The sequence below is a fragment of the Erythrolamprus reginae genome, chromosome 1 (genome assembly GCF_031021105.1).
Source record: "Erythrolamprus reginae isolate rEryReg1 chromosome 1, rEryReg1.hap1, whole genome shotgun sequence".
Taxonomy (NCBI): Eukaryota; Metazoa; Chordata; class Lepidosauria; order Squamata; family Dipsadidae; genus Erythrolamprus; species Erythrolamprus reginae.
Window position 1 is genome coordinate 299,166,709 of NC_091950.1, and position 22,117 is coordinate 299,188,825.

A 22,117-nucleotide genomic window follows, 5' to 3' on the forward strand; every position below is an offset into this window, starting at 1 on the left:
AAGAGGCCCCACAGTGGTTTCTCCCTGCCTTTTCAGGCCCTGTTTCCTGCCAGGAGATTCCTAAAGAGGCCCCACGGAGGCTTCTCCCTGCCTTTTCCAGTTACAGTTTCGGAGGTTCGGGTTTGTAAATGGAAAATGGTTCTTGAGAAGAGGCAAAAAAATCTTGAACACCAGGTTCTTATCTAGAAAAGTTTGTAAGTAGAGGCGTTCTTAGGCAGAGATACCACTGTATAAGCATCTCCACACCTTTTATTTTGCAGTAGTATTTTTAAAAGTTTCAAAGTTATAAATTGATTTTGTTAAGCCATTATTTAACATGAAAATACAAGACGAAGTGAAGTCACTTTGCTATCATAATGTTCAATCTATTTTATTTTTGATTTGCATAATTTGCTTTGGCTGCTAAGCAACAAATCAAATGTATCTTGATATATTTCATATTTAAATGTATTACTGTGTTTCCTACAGTCCTCTTTTGCAGAAAATACAGTTGCAGAGCAGCTGCTTTTGGAGCAGTAGTAAAGGCTTTATATTGGCTACAGTATATGAAAATCCAGAGGAGATTTTTGCTTTCAAAAACCATTTCCCAATCTATCAACAACTCTCTGTCATGCACCACAGATGCATACTTGATTGTTATCCAGATCCAAAACCATTGGATTTGTACTTGTACTGTTTTGTTGTTGTGAGCCGCTCCGAGTCTCCGGAGAGGGGTGGCATACAAATCTAATTAATAATAATAATAATAATAATAATAATAATAATAATAATAATAATAATAGTATAAGTTCAAAATGAACATGACTAACCTGGGAAGACCATTTAAAACACACTACAAGTGTTATAGAATCTCTTTTTTAGAAAAATATGAAAGTAGGTTTTGAACTGATTCCTAAGCTTAAAGCTACAATTTGATCTTGTTAAGAAACATGTTAAAGACTTTAGTAGAAGCATGCTGGGCAATCAGAAATAAATTCCTATGAGTTGTTAGATTTATTTTAAAACTGAATCTTAGAATAAACACATTCATTCTACTTTTCACAATATAAAAGCTAAAAATATTCATATATTTATTTCTTAATCAAGTACATTACATTTCATAATTGTCCACTTTTTATTTTTATTGAAATCAATTTAACTCAATATTACATTCAGATTATATCAAAACAGATCTCAAGATATCAAACATCCATTTTCAAACATTCCAAAAATGTAAAAATTAAAAATCAAGATAACTTTATGAGTTATCGGAATATGTACAGGTATAGCGATATAGTGAGTCTTTGTATTCTGAACTAAAACATCTTAAGTAGTCTATACATACATACATACATACATACATACATACATACATACATGTTTTTTCTGTCGAATTATCATTATCATCAAAAATGTTATACACACACGTGTGTGTGTGTGTGTGTTTGTCTGTAAGCAAACAAGATTCCCTTAAACCAGTCAATGATGCCAGCATAAAAGTCACATGACCTTTACAGTGAAATTTCTTTGTGGAAATAACTATGATCTGCTGAAGCATCAGAAATAAAATAGGATAACAGAATGCTTGCTTGTGCATTGATCCTTATCTCTCTGAATTCACAGTAGATTTGGTACCACTTTTTTCCAGCTGGTATCATTAGCCTTGATAGATGACATGCATTTGAAATCCTGTGTGAACTGCTAGGACAGCTAAAATTTTGCTTATTATTTCTAGACTAAGTACTGTACATTCTATCAGAAATGGGGGAGAAAGGATTCTGAAATCAAAAATGTAGGAGAAAGAAACAAAGACACTGACTAAAACCTGCAGAGATGATAACAGAAGTGGAATGTCACTACGGACTGGAGAGAAAAATGGCATCATTTCAAAAGAGGATTTTGTCTTTCAACCTAAATGCATCCGATAGGGACTTCAATAAGATGTTTACAAGTGGAGAAACATGAAAGAGAGAGGAAAGAGATGGGAATATAAAGAAAGACATACATTTTTAACAGAGTACTAGCAATGTACTTCACAGGGCATAGTTTAATCACAGTGTGATTAAACCTGGATGGAATCAATAGAATAGAATAGAAAAGAATTCTTTATTGGCCAAGTGTGATTGCACATACAAGGAATTTGTCTTCGGTGTATATGCTCTCAGTGTACATAAAAGAAAAAGATACATTTATCAAGAATCATGAGGTACAAAACTTAATGATTGTCATAGGGGTCAATTAAGCAATGAGGAAACAATCAATATAATAAAAAATCTTAAGGATACTAGCAACAAGTTACAGTCATACAGTCATAAGTGGGAGGAAATCGGTGATAGGAATGATGGGAAAAAACTAGTAGCAATAGTAGTGCAGACTTAGTAAATAGTTTGACAGTGTTGAGGGAATTATTTGTTTAGCAGAGTGATGGCGTTCGGGGGAAAATGTTCTTATGTCTAGTTGCCTTGGTGACTAACGTCTCCTTCCCCAGCATGGAGAATTTTCTATTTGTAACTTCAGCTCTTCTGATAATAGTGTAAATTATGTTTATGATCAATAATTTTATGTTTTTAGGTTTGGAATAGGAGATGAAAACAAACTTCCTATAAATGAAGGAAATACAGTGATCCCTCGATTAGCGCGGGGGTTACGTTCCAAGACCTCCCGCGCTAATCGATTTCCGCGTTATAGTGGTGCGGAAGTAAAAACACCATCTGTGCATGCGCGCCATTTTTTTCATGGCCGCACATGCGCAGATGGTGGAGTTTGCGTGTGGGCGGCGGGGAAGACCAAGGGAAGGTTCCTTCGGCCGCCCAACAGCTGATCTGCTCCGCAGCGCGGAAGCAGCGAGGAGCCGAAGATGGGGTTTCCCCATTTCCACGTTTTTTTTGCTATACCACGGTTTTTCCCACCCGATGACGTCATACGTCATCACCAAGAGTCACTTCTCTGTCTCTTTCTCTTTCTTTCCTGTCATTCTCTGCTTCAATCATTTTCTTATTTCTCTTTTTTTCTCCACTTTTTTCTATCATTTCTCTCTCTCTTTCTCTCCCTGTTACCGGTGTGGTATAAGAGAGAGAAAGAGAGAGAAAGGAGGGCGACTTGCCAGTCCACGCCCCCCTGGATGAGCGGCCCCGCATGGCCCCAGCGCCGGACTCCGCCGTTGCCTCCGCCCTTGTTCGGCTCTGCAGCTGAGAGGCCACGTCCACCCCCTCCTCGGTGTCCCCGGCACCCAACGTCCCCACGCCGCCTCCACCTCCCGGTAATGCGCCCGACCTCTGCCTCTCTCTCTTTCTCTCTCATATACCACGCCGGCAACAGGGAGAGAAAGAGAGAGAGAAATGATAGAAAAAAGTGGAGAAAAAAAGAGAAATAAGAAAATAATTGAAGCAGAGAATGACAGGAAAGAAAGAGAAAGAGACAGAGAAGTGACTCTTGGTGATGACGTATGACGTCATCGGGTGGGAAAAACCGTGGTATAGCAAAAAAACCGTGGAGTATTTTTTAATTAATATTTTTTGAAAAAACGTGTTGTAGCGTTTCGCACTAATCGAGACCGTGCTAATCGAGGGATCACTGTATACAAAGCAATGCAAGGGTAGTTTGCAAAACAGAATTAGAATAAATACTATTTTTCTTTTTATCTCACACTTAATCTCTGTGGCTGATTATTTTTTATTCCCTTTCTATGCTTAATATAACACTGCTTATTCTGAAAAGAAATTGTGTGATGGGTAGTAAATTAAGGGTTCAGTGCAAGGAAAATAAGATACGTTTTATTAAAAAATTCTCTAAAAGTCTCTAAAATTGTAATTCTCAACAGTTTATGTACTAACCTCAGTGGAAAAAAATACTGGGGGAAAAGGGAATTGATCTCCATTTAATGCCCAAGAAATAAGTCAATGGTAAGTCAATATTAAGAGCAATGGGAAAATGTATCTTGCTCTTTTGATAATATAAGATATGTAAGCTTCACTCAACAAGCAGGTTCAGTCTATTTGATTATGATCTTTCAAGGCTAGTTCAGGACTTAGTTGTATTTAAAGAGTGAATCTACTGGAATCAATTAGGCTTAATTCAGTCTTAGGTTCAATTATATCAATAGATATATTTTGCATAGGTTGACTTCAGAGCTAATTAATATTTAAGCTAAACAAAAGCAAATAAAATGTAGATGTAGATTCTATGCTAGTTTGATATATTTGTAAGCTGTAATATATGTTTGATATGTAAGACAAAGACAGGCTGGTAAGAAGATTATTGTATTGAGAGATACTGACTAATTTGAATGTGCATAACCTGGTCTGTTTAACTTGACTGCACTATTTCTAAAAGTAAACACTAATTGCACTTTAACGTATCTGTGTGAATGACTGGATAATTACTCATATCTCTTGGATATCTTCTGCAATCCCACGTTTTGTCTGAGCATGTCCTTGATAACTCAAGGGTCATTCTGCACACTCCTTAACATGGGTTATGGGCCCACTAATATGAAATCCAAATGAGATGCAAAAGTTTTCATAGTCTGTATTGATTTGGGGAGCCATGCCATCTGCTAGTGTCAGTCCACTGTGTTTCATTAAGTCCAGGGTCAATGCAGCCATCAACCAGGAGATTTTGGAGCGCCGCATGTTTCCTTCTGCAATCAAGCTTTATGGGGATGCTGATTTCAATTTTCCAGCAGGACTTGTTACCTGCCCACACTTCCAAAAGCACCAAACCTGGTTCAATGATTGTAGGATTACTGTGCTTGATTGGCCAGCAAATCTATGGAGCATTACCAAGAGAAAGATGAGAGACATGAGACCGAACAATGCAGAAGAGCTGAAGGCCACTATTGAAGCATCCTGGTCTTTAATAACACCTCAGCAGTGCCACAGGCTAATAGCTTCCAAGCCACATTGCATTGAGGCAGTAATTGCTGCAAAAGGTGTCTAAACCAAATACTGAGTACACATGTCTGATATTGTTCTATGTACAATCCTTTTTTTATTGATTGCATGTAATATTCTAATTTTCTGAGATGGTGGATTTGGGGGTTTCATGAGCTATACCCCATAATCATCACAATTATGACAAATCACAGCTTGAACTATCTTGCCTTGCATGTTATGAGTTTCTCTCATATATTACATTTCATTTATTAAGTTGCATTACTGAAATGAATGAACTTGTGCATGATATTCTAAGCTTTTGAGTTTCACCTGTTACGTGAACCAGCCTATAGCTTGATTCAGACATGTCCAGAACTGCATGTAGGCACCAACACATACTACAATGCAAAGGGGTTGATGGGTTAAGTGAAGGTTGTAAATGCTTACAGACAGACCAACATGCACACCTCCCAAATTTCAAACACATATTGTGCAGAGATGCATGTCCTGTATGTTGATTGATATGATTTTGTCTTGATGTTTTGTTGTTTGAGCATTCCCTAGCCAGAACATTAACATTCACGGATATATAAAGGCAACAGGTATGCTACCACCTCCAAATAACAGATACAATACATTCCTTGCCATGCAATGACACAGATGACACATGCAGCCTTAAGTCAGTGATTTTCAACCTTTTTTGAGCCGTGGCACATTTTTTACATTTACGAAACCCTGGGGCACATTGAGCCGGGGGGGGGGGGGGGCGCGGCTAAAAAAAGTTTGGACAAACAAATTCTCTCTCTTCCTCCCCTTCGCTCTATTTCTTTCTCCCTCCCTCTTTCTCTCCCTTCCTTCCTCTTTCTCTCTCTCTCCATCCCTTTCTTTCTCTTCCTTCCTTCCTCTCTTTTTTGCTCTCTTTCTCTCTCCCTCCCTACGTCCCTCTATGTCTTTCTCTCTCTCTCCTTCCCTCCCTCTCTTTCTCTCTCTCTCTTGCTTTCTTTCTCTCTCTCTTTTTCTCTCTCTCTTTCTCTCTCTTTCTTTCTCTTGTTCTTTCTCTCTCTCTTGCTTTCTCTCTAGTTCTTTTTCTCTCTTGCTCTTTCTCTCTCTTGCTTTCTTTCTCTTTCTCTCTTGCTTTCTCTCTCTCTTGCTTTCTTTCTCTCTGAGCTTCGCGGCACACCTGACCATGTCTCGCGGCACACTAGTGTGCCACGGCACACTGGTTGAAAAACACTGCCTTAAGTCATATTTCAGGGATTTGCTATCTAGTCAATTACAACATAACTGTGCCGCCTCTATGTTGGTTGAGGCAGGCAGGATTCCCTTGAGTACCATTTGTTGGGGGTGAAGGGAAAGGGAGGATTTTGCCTTCTTTTTCTGCTCAAGATCCTCATGGACAATTGGTGGGCCACTGCGTGACACAGAATGCTGGACTCGATGGGCTTTGGCCTGATTCAGCATGGTTCTTCTTATGTTCTTATAATTGTAACATATTTTGATGTAATTGAAAAATGGAACTTCTATTGAGCACCACTACAGATACTTTTGTATTATAATTTAATATAAAAAGGAATCTAAATAGGTCAAACTTTTCTTCCCTAGGTAATGTTGAATCAGATACAATGCCATGACTAGTAATGTCAAAAGTTCTTCAGAGATCACAGATAATCAACAGAAACTATTTTTGACCAGAGAATGCATCAACTGAGGCTCTGAACAAAACAAAAATATAATACCCTCCCAATACTATTACAATAACAGGGGAGCAAGGCATTTAAAATATTTTTGACAATACAACCATTATTTTAAAAAGATTTTAGAGAAAAGCTCAGCAGTTTTTAACTTTTTAAAGGAGAAGATACACCACAATCACTCTTAACCCTATTAACGTCTTATTTTCCTTCAAGATAGCCTTACTTGCTGTCTGAATTCAAATCTTTCTCTCATACAACTAATTATTAAAAGCCATGAAAAGCAATAGTAACATACTGTACATGCATAATGAGTTGAACCTTTCCAAGAATCTTTACATAACCAAGCTGCAACAACAGGGAAAAAAACATGAATTAATCCAATTTTGAAATCTCAATGAAATTACCAGATTTAGTTTTAAGTTCTGGTAGACATATGCACCACTGACTTTTAAATATCTTCCAAATCACAACTGCCTTCATAGAACTCTAGGACCAGATAGACAAAAGGGAGGCATGGAAGTAAATGCTCCAGTCCCAAAGGTGCTTTTTCAAGAGGCAACTGGACTTGCTGGCTTTTCTTTGAAGGCATTTCACTTTTCATCCAAGAAGCTTCTTGAGCTAAATAAGCTTTCTTGGATGAGAAGCAGTGTTCCCTCTAATTTTTTGGGGGGGTGGGCGGAAAAGTATAGTGTCTGAGCGGCAGTCCCTACGGGACTGGGCGGCACAGAAATAAATAAATAAATAAACAAACAAACAAACAAATTAAAAAAACCACCCTGTTTTGCCTCAGAGAATTTCAAAATAAAATACTGTACTGTGTGTCTATAACAGTGAGCTCATAATAGGGCAACTCTATCAATATCAAAATGCCACTTAAATAGTTGAGCTAGTTTCAAACTAGATTTTGATTTTCTTTCTCTCTTCCTTACTCCCATTCTTTTTCTTTCTCTTTTCCTTCCTCTCTTTTTTCTATCTGTTTCTCTCTCTTCCTCTGTCTCTCCTTCCCTCTCACTCTTTCCCTCTCGGCTTCTGGGCAGGTTTGGAAAACTCTGAGTTGATGATGATTTTTAAGTGAGCGATTGCTCACTGCTCAGCTTAGAGGGAACTATGATGAGAAGTGAAATGTCTTCAAAGAAAAACCAGAAAATCCAGTTGCCTCTTGAAAAAGCACCTTTGGGGCAACCATGACCTGGATGATTGATAATCTCCATCGTCCCTAGTATTTTACCTCATTCATTTCAAATTTATGCCATTTGTACTATAGCTATTGTTTTTAGCATGTTTACCAAAGTGATCAGTCCTCATACCACTAAAGAGGCAAATACAGTAGTTTCATAGTTTCACAATAACATAGAAAGCTACTTAAACAGAAAGCAAAGGCCCACTAATCAATTTCCACTGGAGCTGCAGATTTTTTTTACAAAATAGATAGATTTTGGTCTGATTCACCAAAGCACTTAAGTGAAAGTGCATAAGAGTACTGCTATTTCTAAATATATTTTATTTATGGCTTGGCTATTAATAAAGTCTTGTGTATTAAACAAAAACATTCTAGATGGTCAAATTCTCCTGCTGACAGAACTATTTCTGCAAATGAATCCAAGAATTATAATTTTCTGTTTCCTGAAGCCTCCAAAATCTCCTCAAACACTGAAAGACTCTAAAGGCAATCTAGAGGTAGAGATGCAAAAATTTAAATTTTTTTATACAAGCCCTCAACTAGTGTGCCTGTAGATTCCAGCAGTGCTAGTCCCAGAGTTTTTAAATGTAACCCTGAACTTAATTAATACTTCTTTCCATGACCATCCGTCAAATTTTGATTTAAATTAAAAAATCTGATTGGTCAGTAACTACATTTGAGAGAATACATTGTATTTTTATGGTTGATAGCAGTCAGTCAGATGTTTAGCTGGATCTGGCATTTTTATCAATACACTGAGTACTTTTTGAGGACCATATTATTATTATTTTCTGTCCACAACAATGTGAAGTCACAACTGCCAGTCATTTAGATGTTGACCTTCATACACATTGAGTTTTCCCCAACAATCTAGATCTAGGATATGGTAATGTATTGGCACAGTCTATGTGTAAATCCACACAATATGGCCTTTTGCAATTGACAGGTGCACAAATTTTCTAAGTGCCTACCACAATTTTTTGATATGACACCATGTGCCAAAAATCACTGAGTACTACAGAATAGAATAGAATAGAATTCTTTATTGGCCAAGAGTGATTGGACACACAAGGAATTTGTCTTTGGTGCATATAAACATATAAACATCCAGTTTGTAATCTTTTAACTTCTATTTTCAGATCTTGAGACTTTGTAATCTTGTGGTCTTTGTCTCCTATTCTACTATTCGCTAATATTGCCACATCAATTATCAACACTTTCTTCTTTTCAATCATAATTAATATCTGGTGTTTTGTAACCCAAACTTTACTTTTGTTTTTCGGTCCAAATTTTCCAGTTTAGTTTGTATCCAGTTAAGAATTTCAGCAGTGCACCATATCACAGGTACCTGTATGGCTCAGATATTGATCGCTTTGATAGTGTTTCCACCGTTCAATTGTGTCTTTAACCATTTTCTCATTATTGGATGTATTACTCAATTTCTTAACCAAACCTATAGCTATTAAGTAATTTACTGTAAATCAATGACTGGTCTAGAATAAATAAGTGTGCCTCAATAGCCAAGCCAAACTTTTAAATAAACTTTTAAAATACGTTGTATGGCCCATTATATTCTGAATGGTTTAATAAAAAACTCCTTAGCAACTGTTGATAAAATAAAATTAAGAAAACTCAATATAGTTCATTCACAATAGCATAAAATAATGGGAGGAACAGAAGATATAATCAGAAGCTATTCTGTCAGCTATTAGCATACATAATACAATATACAGTATATAGTAAAATAATACTTTAGAACAATGTAGCATTTGTGTAATGGTAACTAAGGGAACCAAAGAAAGGTTTATCTGAAGTTAGTGGAACCATGTGTTTTAAGTTGAGTATATCTAGAAAAATCATGGACTATATTTTATCAATTATTTAAGTTATATTTTATATGAAATCTAAGTTACATTAATAAATAAAAGTCAACAGGATACACGTTATATACAATGTTAATAAAAGATGATTCAGGAGAATGACATACATTATTCATTATTTTTATTGCATGTTTGTTGCAAACAAAAACAAAACTAGTGGAATATCTATGCATATATTCCCCCATTGCATTCTACTAATTTTTCATTAACTTGTCTAGTCTTCTAGATCAGGGGTGCCAAATACGATTTCATTAAGGGATTGTATTTGACTTTGGCGGGCTGGGGTGTGTGGCTGGGGTAGACGTGGCCTGCTTGATGTCATTAGTGTTGGGAATGCCTACGGTGACTTGAGCACTCTGCCAGTGAAACCTGCTCCCGAGCTGTTTTCAGCTGCAACGAACTCCTACAACTCTCTGCCAGTGAAAATGGAGTTCAGGAGGGCCCTCCAAGCCCCATTTTTGCTGGCAGAGGCACTGTGGGTCGGTCCTTCACTGTTTCCAGGCCTTGAGTTTCACATCCCTATTCTAGATGCTGTTAATGGTAAATGCATACTAATATGAAATGGATGTTCTCAAATTAAATTCAAAATCTTGGAAAAGGGGGGGGGGGATCTTGCAGCACTTTTTGTAATTAAACTGTAACTGCATTCTTTCAAGTTTTTTCTCCCAAATTTTCAGTGTACTCAGTAGTTTTTAGATAGTGCCACATCCAAATATCAACCAGAACCATTTCTTCCAAGATCAACCAAGTTCTACTAGATGCCGCCACCTGCTGAAAACAAATCATAAGGCAAAGCCCATTTCTTACAGAGAAAGTGTATCTTGTAATTATAAACATTCTGCCCCAATACATAAGAAAGGGATCATGAATATCACCTGTTTTGATAATAACTAAGCAGCCAATGGTATTTCACATCTGATAAATCTTCCAAGAAAACTGCAAAAACCTGTCCGGGCAGTTTCCAAGAACTGATCACAGCTGAACAGAAGAAAAATAAAACATTTGTATACCTATACCTTACTGATTAAATAAAAATGAGTCACATAAAATCCACTAAACACATCACTTACCACAAAAAACAAAGAAATATGCAGATAAACCCAATTTATATAGTAATATATATTATTTATTTATTAGAACAATTGACTTATTGGAACCTCTGAAATATTTAAGAGTAGCGTATTTCAAATTATCATTATCTTTTAAAATTTCAAATATTTTTTTGAAAAAGTTAAAACTTGGGTATGAATGGGAACAAGAATAGCTTTTATATTTGGTTAATGGATAATGTGCTTATTGAAATTTCTTATTCCTATTAGACACAAATATCACCACGGTTAATCTATTTCAGTTTCATAGAAATATTGCACCATCACCAAAAAGATACAACAGACTGATAATAAAAGTAACAACTTATTCAGAAAACTCTTTCTATTCAATGTTATTGCAGAACATTGCATACTGAGTTCACACAAATCACATAGACAAAATATGTCAATACTGCTGCCAGTTCATTAATTTAAAGCAATAACAATTAAGACTAAACAGCTTCATGAAAATGCATATAAGCTGTCTATGTATTGTACTCCATTTATACTACTGTGCTCAAAAGGTTCTGTTATGATATTGCCATATAAATTATTATATACTAAGATACAATGTTTCAGCAAATTGACATCCAGGATTGTTTTTATTGTGAAATGTATTACCTTTGATTTTTATTTAAGTTTTTACTTTTAGAATGGAATTGAAAACAACCCAACCAAAATGAGACATGTTTGAAAAAGATTTTATCTTTTTTTCTATAGCGTGCAACATTGTCTTCTGGGTAAAATTTCAAGTTAGAATATGCTTTACAGACGTACTGCAATAAAAGGGGGGAAAATCAAGATCTAATATTCAAAGGTCATTGAGTCAAAACAAAAGTATATGAACATATGCTACCTTAGATTCTATAAACCCAAGCGTAAACACAGTAATAAGACTTTTTTCAAATTTATTTATTTATTTATTAGATTTATAAGATGCCCAACTCCTTCCGGAATCCAGATGTGTATCCTTTCTTATGTAATACATGAAAACATATAAAATATTTTATTTTATTACATTGTAATCAGGTAGGTTTTTTTCATTTTTTAAAAAAGATGAACGTTAATGTAAGAAGCAATTTTAACATTATTTTAATGCACTCAAACCAATGTTAAATGTCCATACCCAAAATGTCTATAAAATTATGTCAAACAGCATAAAGTGCAATCTGAAAGAACTGTAGTAAGTTGAAAGCAGTTAAGTCTGTTATGACAAAATTACTTCAGCCACAAGTAAGATTCCAGGGGGAAAGATTCCAATGGTGCAATTTCTGTATAACAAACCTACAGGGCTGGATAACTCATTCACTGCCATGTCACAGCCACCTCTCAAGATAGGTTTCAGGCTTTAACAACAAATTGGTTTAATTCAAAAATAGTTATATGTCATAGCCTATTGAAACACATTTATTTATGATTAAAGACAAATGGCCAGTTGTCACTAGACCTCAGCCTCTGCCCAGTGAATGTGTTGGATGTGGTAATATGTATGTAAATGCTTGATTTTTAAAAGTTTAATTTTTAAAATAATTTTAAATTCATTATCACTATTAATTGGACATAGAAATATTTACATGTTGTATTTTTGTTATTGAGATGTTGTAAGCAGCCCCAGTCCATGGAGAGGGGCAGCATATGTCCAATCAATCAATCAATATTTTTGAATTAAGGTAATTTGCCCATAAAGCCTCCAGCTCTATAACCCTGAACCTGCTTTATATAGCCTCATACAAACCAAGGATATTTATTCATTTTATTTATTTATTTATTAAATGTGTATGCCGCCCCTCTCTGTAGACTCGGGGCGGCTCACAACAGTAATAGAAAAAAACAATGTACAATACAAATCTAGTAATTAAAACTAAAAACCCATAATTTAAAAAACATGCAAATATATTAGTCGTCCATATCTTTATTGCATTCAGTGGTATTCTGGCCCATACCCAACACACCACTCATTCATTCACTCTCTCTCTCTCACACACACACACATAAAATGCTCCTTCACATTCTACTAATGCGTTAAGTGGAAAACACACACAGGTACACCGATTCTGCTCCAATTACCCCGAAACAAATATTCTGACCTCGTTTTCGTACCATTTAAAGTTACATTCGTCGGACTGATGGGGTTTTTCCCTCGCCATTCTGAAGTCCGCTTCGATTAAAAAGGGGAACCACCACCACCAACCCACCCGATGGGGAAGAAGAGGTGAGACTTTTAAGTTCGCCTCGAGCCATCCGAGCACGCGATGAGAAACGAATCCCGGATTATCAACGGGGTCGATCAGCCATCGAAATAACTCGGCTTTCAATAAAAGATTGCCGCGTATTGGCGGAAAGACCCGAGCAGAGAAGCAGCGAGCAAACACCCCCCCCCCCCCATTCCCCACGACGCATTTCAGGTACTGTACATTATAAGGAGATCATTGACGGCAGCCTCGCCTTTTTTTTTTCTTCATGGGGGGGCAGCGGAGAAAAATCGCCAACCGGAAGCGCCCGCATGCCCCACTGTGAGGGCCGCAGGACCGAGGGGGAAGAAGGAGAGGGGAGGGGGGTTTGCAGCTATTAACGCTGGCCTCCCCCCTCCTTCCTTCCCTCGCCTTCCCGTCTTCATTAACCCAGCACAGGAGATGGTTGGTGGACCGACCGGCCGGCCGGCAGCAGACCAGGTGGGGAGGCGTGACCCCCCTCTCTTCGTGGAAATACCTCGCCTGGGCGAGCGGAGAAGCGAAGGGGGCGGCGGCGGGAGTGAGGGAGGGAGAAGAGGGAGCACTGCAGAGAATACAGGACCGCGGCAGGGCAGCTAACTCACCGCGCCGTCGTCTTCTTCTCCTCGCTGAGGGAATCCCGGGCTCCTCAAGCAACCGTCTCGGCGTCAACCGCCAGCACCGCCACTCCCCCCCCCCTTCTTTTTTTTTTTTTTTACATCTTCACACAGCCGCCTCGCGCCCGCCTCCCCCCCCCCCTTGCGCGCCGGTCGGCTCCTTTCCCTTTCTGACTCTGTGAGGAGGGGGTGAGGGAAGCTCGCGCCCACCGAGACGGTTGGGCTCGGATTGGAAGTTCGATCGCGCGCCCCGCGCCAGGGAGCCCCCACCCTTGTCTGCGAAAGTCCGGAGGGTGTGAGGGGGGGTGCCCTGAGACGGAGTAGCCGGCTGGTGGTGGTGAGGGGGTGGCGAAAGAAGGGAAGGAGAAAGCGCGGACCTTCCTCGGCACAAAAGCTTCACAATAGACACGGCGAGAGAGCAAGAGCGGTGCGTGCGCGTGTGTATGCGTGAGTGTGTGTCGGCGCGAGTGTGCCGAAGGCGGAGCCTTCTCGGCCGGCTCCCCGCACTCTCTCCCGGAACGCGGGGGGGAGGGGTGGCGCGACCGCTGAATGGGAGAGGCCGGCGAAGGTGTTGTTTTTGCGCAGCCACCTAACTGGGCAAACCCCCTCAGCGCGCGGCTCTTCTGCCTCGGGAGGAAAAGAAGCGGACGTTTGGGAGATTGGTTTTTTTTCGGATGCCAACCGCGCGCGCGCACCCCCCCGCGCACAAGGTCGGGTGGTACAGGCTGGCTTTATTCTCCTTAAGGGGGTTTGAGAGCGAGGGGAGGCGGCGGCAGCAGGGGTTTATTGCGGCTTTCCCTAAACCGGCTTCTCGCAGCCAATTAGAAGCAAGAGGAGGAGGAGCTGGCGTTAGCTCCAAAGGCAGTCGGACCGAGGAGATAGCTACTTTAAGATACAGGTCGGCGAAGGCTAAGCTTTCGTGGGGCTTATCCATTATGCTTGGAAGTCTTGCTTCATTTTTCCATTGGAGTCAATGTTTGGTTTAGAAAACAAAAAACCATTAAAACGCTGTAGTTTGAATTGTTGCAGTCATTATGCAGTTGTGCTAGGGCAGTATTTCCCAACCTTGGCCACTTGAAGGTATTTGGACTTCAACTCCCAGAATTCCCCAGCCAGCGAATGCTAGCTGAGGAATTCTGGGAGTTGAAGTCCAGATATCTTCAAGTGGCCAAGGTTGGGAAACACTGTGCTAGGGACATATACAATGCGGTGTCCAATTTGCCGGTCAAACTGCACTGAACTCAGTGGGATTTGCATCTCAGTAATGGGTAAGATTGTGCCGTGAAACTTCACAGGATCCCGCTAATTGCGGAAGGAAATCTGCAGTAATCCCCTAGCCTCGGTTAACTTTCTAATACAGCCGGACAACGTGGCTCACTGAGCATTCTGACACCACTTTTAATAATTTAATAGTATCGGGTTTCTAGTAAGGCTACAAATGATCTCAGTGCTTATGTTTATTGAAATAAATGGCACGGGATCGAAAATCCAACTGCATTTATAAGTACTCCGATACTTATATGTCTCACTGATTTATCCTGTAATTAATAAATATATATCCCATTATAATTCTCCGAGTCTGCGAAGAGGGGCAGCATACAAATCAATCAATCAATAAATAAATAAATTCTGGAATCAATATTGAGCCTAATAATGCTTAAGATTGATGCTCTGCATTGTCAGTTTAACTTTATCCAAAATATTTATTTATTTTTGTCAAGTACATATTGGTAGTATACAAACATATAACAGTGTTTATATACATGACACTAGTAAGAGAGAAACGGGAAATTCCTACGGTCATTGAGTGCCATTCTTTTCTACCAGGTTTCAAATTGCACTCTAATGCGGTTATATTAGGTCTGTTGCCAAAACGGAGCCAGCATTTTCGGTACGTAGCTTGCATATTAATATCGCAATAATTCTTTGGTAGCATTAAGAAACATGGGGATGGAAGGCTAGAGGACATTAACGCCTATATACATTGCTGCGTTTCAGAACTGAGACCGCTTAATCATAAAAAGACACACTTCGTTTGCAAGTGAAGAAAATGTATCAATACGTTCTTGCCCTCTTATTTTGGAATAAGAGGAAAGGGTTCCATTATTGTTTTGGGGATAAAAAGAAAAGTGAGATTTGATTAGTTCTAAAGATGCCACAAATCCTTTTTTCCCCTTCCTCCAATGTATTATTTATTTAGTCAAACATGTATAGGAAGTTTGGGGGGACATGATAACATTTAAATATGTTAAAGGGCTAAATAAGGTTCAGGATGAAAGTGTTTTTAATAGGAAAGTGAACACAAGAACAAGGGGACACAATCTGTAGTTAGTTGGGGGGGGGAATCAAAAGCAACATGAGAAAATATTATTTTACTGAAAGAGTAGTAGATCCTTGGAACAAACTTCCAGCAGATGTGGTTGGTAAATCCACAGTAACTGAATTTAAACATGCCTGGAATAAACATATATCCATCCTAAGACAAAATACACGAAATAGTGTAAGGGCAGACTAGAGGGACCATGAGGTCTTTTTCTGCCGCAAATCTTCTGTTTCTAGGATAGTAGTAGTTTGTATAAACGTAAGTAAAAAGTAACGATAAAAGAGGACAGTAGGACAGGACGGTAGGCACAGTAGTGCGCTTATGCACCACTGCATCATCATTATTATTTTATTATTACTACTATTGCTGCTACTACTACTATTACTATTATTAGTAGCTGGGGTGCTTATGTGTATCTCGAGTTATCACGAGATAACTAATGCAAGGTGCTGTATATTCAAATTACGGTTTCCCACAGATAACTACCACAGAAGTAAGTGTCTCAGATTGCGCTACACTCCTCCCTCCGCAACAATCGAAGGTATGCTGGGATTTGCGTACCGGTTGAAAGTCCTAATGCGCTGAACCTTAAAAAAAGGGTGACACTTCAATGACCCCCGTCACCATTGTATTCGGACAGAAGGCTTAAAAATAGGTACAGTGTTTTTTTTCCCTTACGCTCCTAGGTATGTTCGGTTCAGCCCAGTCTGAGGAGAGAGCGGCGAGCAAGAGAATTGTTTTACGCAGCTGCCAGGACCCTTCGGGCTTTTCCCGCGCCCCGCCCCCCTGTGGGCCGAGGAGGGCCGCTTCCGCTCGGGTAAGATGTCGGCCGCCATCGCTGCCCTCGCGTCATACGGGGGCTCGGATTCCGAGTCCGACTCGGGCTCGGATGCTGAAGAAAGGCCCGGCCTTGCCGCTCAGGTCGCCGAGGCTGACGCTGTGCTTCACTTGGCGCCGTCGCTGCCGCCGCCGCTCTCCGCACCACAGGTGCTACTGCCAGTCGTAGATTCGGCCCCAGCGGTGTTGGTCAAGGTAAGAGCTGGCCGGCGGCGGCCGACAAACCCCACCTAAAAAGGTGGGAGCCGTTCGAGCTACGAGCGCTGCCGACTTGAGTAGAAAAGGCCAAGCTTTTTTTTTCCTGATTGTGATGGGAAGCTTGGCATTCCCAGCGGCTACCGGTTTTCTTTGGTTGTTTGTGTCCGGGGTGGGGGGGTGTTTTCGCTTGCAAAAAGCGTGTGTAAATGTTATAGCGGCGCAACAGCCGAGAGAGTCCGTAGGGAAAACTTATTGGTTGCTTTTTTGAGACTTTCGCTGGTCGTGGGTAAAGGGGTGAGGCCTAGCCTTGCATGCTCAGAAATATACATACATACATACATACATACATACATACATACATACATACATACATACATTGTCATTGTATGTATATACACACTATACCCATGCAACGAAATTTGTATGATGCCAAAGACCAATCTCAACATACATAACCAAAAGAACATGCTCAATCCACCACAATTTCCCACCGGAACCATCCAACAATCCACACAACTGACCAAGTAGTATTGTCCAGCAGTTCACTGATGGAGACCCCCTAGTACAGGGGTAGGCAAAGTTGGCTCTTCTATGACTTGTGGACTTCAACTCCCAGAAGTCCTGGGCCAGTCATGCTAATTCTAGGAATTCTGGGAGATAAAGTCCACATGTCATAGAAGAGCCAACTTTGCCTACAGCTGCCCTAGTACATTGTCAACAATGGGATTTATCTGGGATAAAAACTGTTCAGAAAACGTGTGGTTTGAGTTTTAATTGTTCTGTATCTTCTGCCACAAGACAGCAGTCCAAAAGGATTGTAAGCAGGATGGGAAGAGTCTCTGAGAATGTGGTGCACCTTTCTAAAACAGCGAGATGTGAAGATATCATCCATGTGGATGTTTAAAAATATTATTGTACAGATAGTCCTCAACTTACAACAGCCCACTTGGTGACTTTCAAAGTTACAACAGCACTGAGGAAAAAAGTGACTTATGACCATTTTTCACTCTTGCATGTGATTTACATTTGGATGCTTGACAGCTGGCTCACATGATCTCAATTTTGAAGTAATAAAAGCCCATTTCCTTAATGTCACAATAAATCTACACAGTAGAAGTAACTTACAACTTACCATAAGTTACAATTACAACTGAACCCAGAATTTCTGTTGCTAAGTGATAAATTTGTTAATAGCAATAGCATTTAAACCAGTGGTTCCCAATCTTTTTTTGGCCATGCCCCACCCAAGCATCTCTAAACTCCTGATGCCCCCCCCCCAATGACATACAATTCTTACTATTCAAAAAGTGAACTCTATACATGCAGAGGAAGCCTAAAAGGCCATTAACTTGGTTTAAACAAGTCTCCAATTACCCCCATTAAAAATCAAATTGCCCGCCTGTGGGGTGTGAGGCCCACATAGGGAACCCCTGATTTAGACTTATATACCGCTTCACAGTGCTTTACTGCCCTCTCTAAGCGGTTTACAGAGAGTCAGCATATTGCCCCCAACAATCTGGGCCCTCATTTTGCCGACTTTGGAAAGATGGAGGGCTGAGTCAACCTTGAACCTACTGAGATTCGATCTGCCAAACTGCTATTAGCCGGTGATCAGCAGAAAAAGCTTGCAGTACTGTACTCTAACCACTGCACCACCGAGGCCGGTGGTGGTTGTGATGGTTGTTGGTGATTGTGATGATGGTTGCAGCGTCCCTGGGTCATGTGATCGCCTTCTGCAACCTTCTGACAAGCAAAGTCAATGGGGAAACCAGACTCGCTTAACAACCAGGTTACTAATTTAACAACTGCAGGGATTCACTTAACAAATGTGGCAAGAAAAGTCGTAAAATGGGACAGAACTCACTTAACAAGTTTCTCACTTAGCAACATAAAATTTTGGGCTCAACTGTGGTCATAACTTGAGGACTACCTATAGTTTTAACTTCAGCAATCACTGGGGAGGGAGGATAAATTTAATTTTGCAGGTCAGCACTGATCTTCACGTTCTGTTTCTTTCATGTCTTTGTTTTTGAGGCATTGCATAGCAAATGAAATCAAACAGCTCTTTTGAGTTATGGAACAAGATCTGTTTCTTTTTCTGTTTTCTCCAAAGCAGCATCTTTTCTCTTATCACCTGATGTTATTTTGTTGATAACTAGGACTGAAGGCTATTGGAAAAACTTAACTGTCACAATAACTTACTCTGTAAAGGATCAGTTGTGAAGACATTGACAAAAGTGTGCACGCCAAGTATTGAACAGATCAGTAACTTTTTGCGTCAATTGTATTTCTGACATGAAGCTTTCCACATAATCTATACACCATTAAATGCTCCTGTCTGTTTAATTAATTCTATATAAAGTGCATTTTAATAATTGAAATTATGTTCTGCTGATTTTCCATTTAATGTAGTTAGATTGTACACCTGCTTATTGACTCTGAAAAAAAGACTTTACTAATTTAATGGATTCAACTAAATGTCATCATATTCCAAAAGCTAATGCTCTACAATGTTAATATAATTATTAGAGAAATGGAAGTTGAAAATAAGTTGATTATGTCAATCAGCAGTCTAAGATATACTGTAGTTCCAAATCACCCATGAAAGACTTTCAGAAAATAAAGGTAAATGACTTTCAAATGGACTTCATAATCTCCAGATTTTAACATTATTAAACTGGAGAGAGATCTCAAAGATACATACATACATGGAATCCCAAGAATATTTCTGAGCTAGAAGAGTTCTACAAAAAAGAACATTCTAAAACCAAGAATAGAAAGATTCTTAGCTAGCTATGGGAAATATCTGCAAGTTATTTTTGCTAAGAGAAAGGTTACAGAGTACTAACTGAAAAGATATTCAAACTTCTGCATCTGTCATATTCCCTGCTTTTTAAATTTGAATCTATAAATAACTGCACAAAAATAATATGCATTCTAATTTGCAAAAAAAATCCTTGCTTTGCTATATATCATGTAAAAGTGTCAGCTTTTATTTACAATTGTGTAAATGTTTATATAGGATGTACATATTCTGTATATATCATCCTTAACATGCTATATTAGTGAGACACGCTCATTATGTTCATTTGCTAATCCCAGATTAGTTGATGTTTTATGGAAAGGAGCTTACTGAATTGCTGATGACTTCTGTCCTTTATAATCCTTTTATTAAAGAATCAAAAGAGGACACTCGTTTGAACTCCCAACTTTTTTCTTTTAGTGCCCAAGGAGTAAATTAAGGAATATAATTTTCGTAACCATGAATCATCACCTGCATTAATTGTTTTTATATGTATCGGTAAACACCTTTATACTTTTGCTGTTTTAGACAACAGAAAAGGTTTTTATTGGGGGGGAAATGTTTGTCAGGACTTCTATGTCATATTTTTAACCAGATATAATTTTGAATGCTCCCTGTTTCAAATTTAATTTTAAGGAAATAATGGACTATATAATTCTTTAAAAATAATGTTTTTCTCTATATTAACAGAAATCTGCACAAAAATACCTACATCCTAAGTATCCAGAGCACTTGTTGTAATGGACAGTGCTGAGTTTTATAAGCAGATGCAGCTAATGCAGCATAGTTATGATAGAATATTAGACAAATTGGAATTCTGATTTATTCTGAGTGTAACAAGCCTGGTTAAAGCATGGTTGTCTTGAGTTTCTTTCTCTGGTTTATTCCAAGAATAGGGAAAAGGATTATTTAATCCATAGGCCATATTCAGCAAATGAAGGATGGAGCCATTATGATTTTAGCATGACTTACAAAGCATTTGCAAGTAGGTTGATGATGGATCTATGCACTGTATCGTTAAAGCTTTTTTCTCCAGCCTATAAAGATAATTTGATTATTGCAATGCTCTCTGTATAGGGCTACCTTTTAAGAGTGTTTGGAGACTGCAGATAGTCCAGAACGCAGCAGCGCGAACAGTTGTGGGTGTATACCCATATAACACAAACGCTCTGCAAGCTGCACTGGCTACCCATTAGTCTCCGGTCACAATTCAAGGTGTTGGTTATCACCAGACCAGATCTTCGGGACCATCTCCTGAGACCAATAAGATTTCACAGGGTTGGTCTTCTCCAGTTCCTGTCGACTAAGCAATGCAGGTTGGTGGGGCCGCAGAGGAGGGCCTTCTCTGTGGCTGCCCTGGCTCTATGGAACCAACCCCCCCCCCCCGATGGCCATAATACTACCATCTATGACAATCATTGTTGTACCATATGGTTCTTGACAAATGTATATTTTATTTTATGTACGCTGAGAGCATATGCACCAAGACAAATTCCTTGTGTGTCCAATCACACTTGGCCAATAAAAATTCTATTCTATTCTATTCTATCATGGTCAAATTGTATTGATAGGATAAGTATGTATGTTTGGTTGATTAGATTGTTTTGTGGGTTTACAATGGGGTTTTATTGTTTTTTATTATTTTACTGTGTTTAGTATTAATATTGACTTTTTACCATTGTATTGTATTTTTATATTGTTGTAAGCCGCCCTGAGTTCCATGGGATTGGGCGGCATAGAAGTCAAATAAATAAATTTAAAAAACAGACATTTCTGAACATTATGACTATTTGGAGCAGAACTAATTATCTCTTTGCACATTTGGCACTGTAACCAGAATTAAAACATTGCATCTGATTATAATTTCCTATTATGCTCCTATTATGACAGCAACATCCATTACTGAACAAATTATTCAGGAACAACATAGTAGTTAATTTGCAAGCCGTATTCTAGGGGGTGCTTTAAAATTATTCGAGAGCTTTTATGTGGACATCAGTTTGCCACTTTCAAGAAACTTTGTATATGTTTCTTTCTAAGCCCTTTTTAAAAAATGATTCAAATTTCAGAACCTGAAATTTGCGGAAAAACATCTGTCGCTTCACACAGGGAAGTAGTCACGCATTTCTGGGGATTATGAGGGAGAAGGTGCTGATAGGGATAAAAATGGAAATGCAGCTTAAAGACTGTGTCTAAGGGCATCTTTAGCTTCTGCTTTTCCAGCACAGCCACATGAGAAGCTACTGGTTTTTCCAAGGTAGTTCAGGATAAAATTAAAGGAGTTGGTTACTTACAAAAGTCAAAATCCCATTTGAATGTGTTAAGCTCTTGTGCCAATTTAATCTCATATCCTAGCTATGACTATAATTGATTATGTTCCCCAAACCAGGGAGTGCCAACCCATGTTATGCAAGTGGATTGCACTAATACAATA

At 39.0% G+C, this 22,117-nt stretch overlaps 2 protein-coding genes across 8 annotated transcripts in view; one reads left to right on the forward strand and one right to left on the reverse strand.

Annotated features, from left to right (window-relative positions):
* Positions 1-14,280, reverse strand: part of WASF1 (WASP family member 1) — a 68,042-nt gene extending 53,762 nt beyond the window's left edge. For 2 of the 3 annotated variants that reach the window (XM_070733369.1, XM_070733367.1), the window contains exon 1: positions 13,511-14,280. The gene's annotated coding sequence lies outside the window, so the exon portion shown is untranslated. Of the gene's footprint in view, positions 1-10,482; positions 10,586-13,510 lie in introns of all 3 variants that reach the window. The other variant, XM_070733368.1, reaches the window with a different exon arrangement.
* CDC40 (cell division cycle 40) overlaps positions 13,336-22,117 on the forward strand; it is a 49,111-nt gene continuing 40,329 nt past the window's right edge. The window contains exons 1-3 of one of the 5 annotated variants that reach the window (XM_070733363.1): positions 14,283-14,420; positions 15,350-15,413; positions 16,532-16,662. In XM_070733363.1, coding sequence (XP_070589464.1) covers positions 16,534-16,662 — 129 coding nt within the window. In that variant the 5' untranslated portion in view covers positions 14,283-14,420; positions 15,350-15,413; positions 16,532-16,533. Of the gene's footprint in view, positions 13,368-14,282; positions 14,421-15,349; positions 15,414-16,323; positions 16,387-16,518; positions 16,878-22,117 lie in introns of those variants that run through there. The other 4 variants (XM_070733365.1, XM_070733364.1, XM_070733366.1 and 1 more) reach the window with 4 other exon arrangements.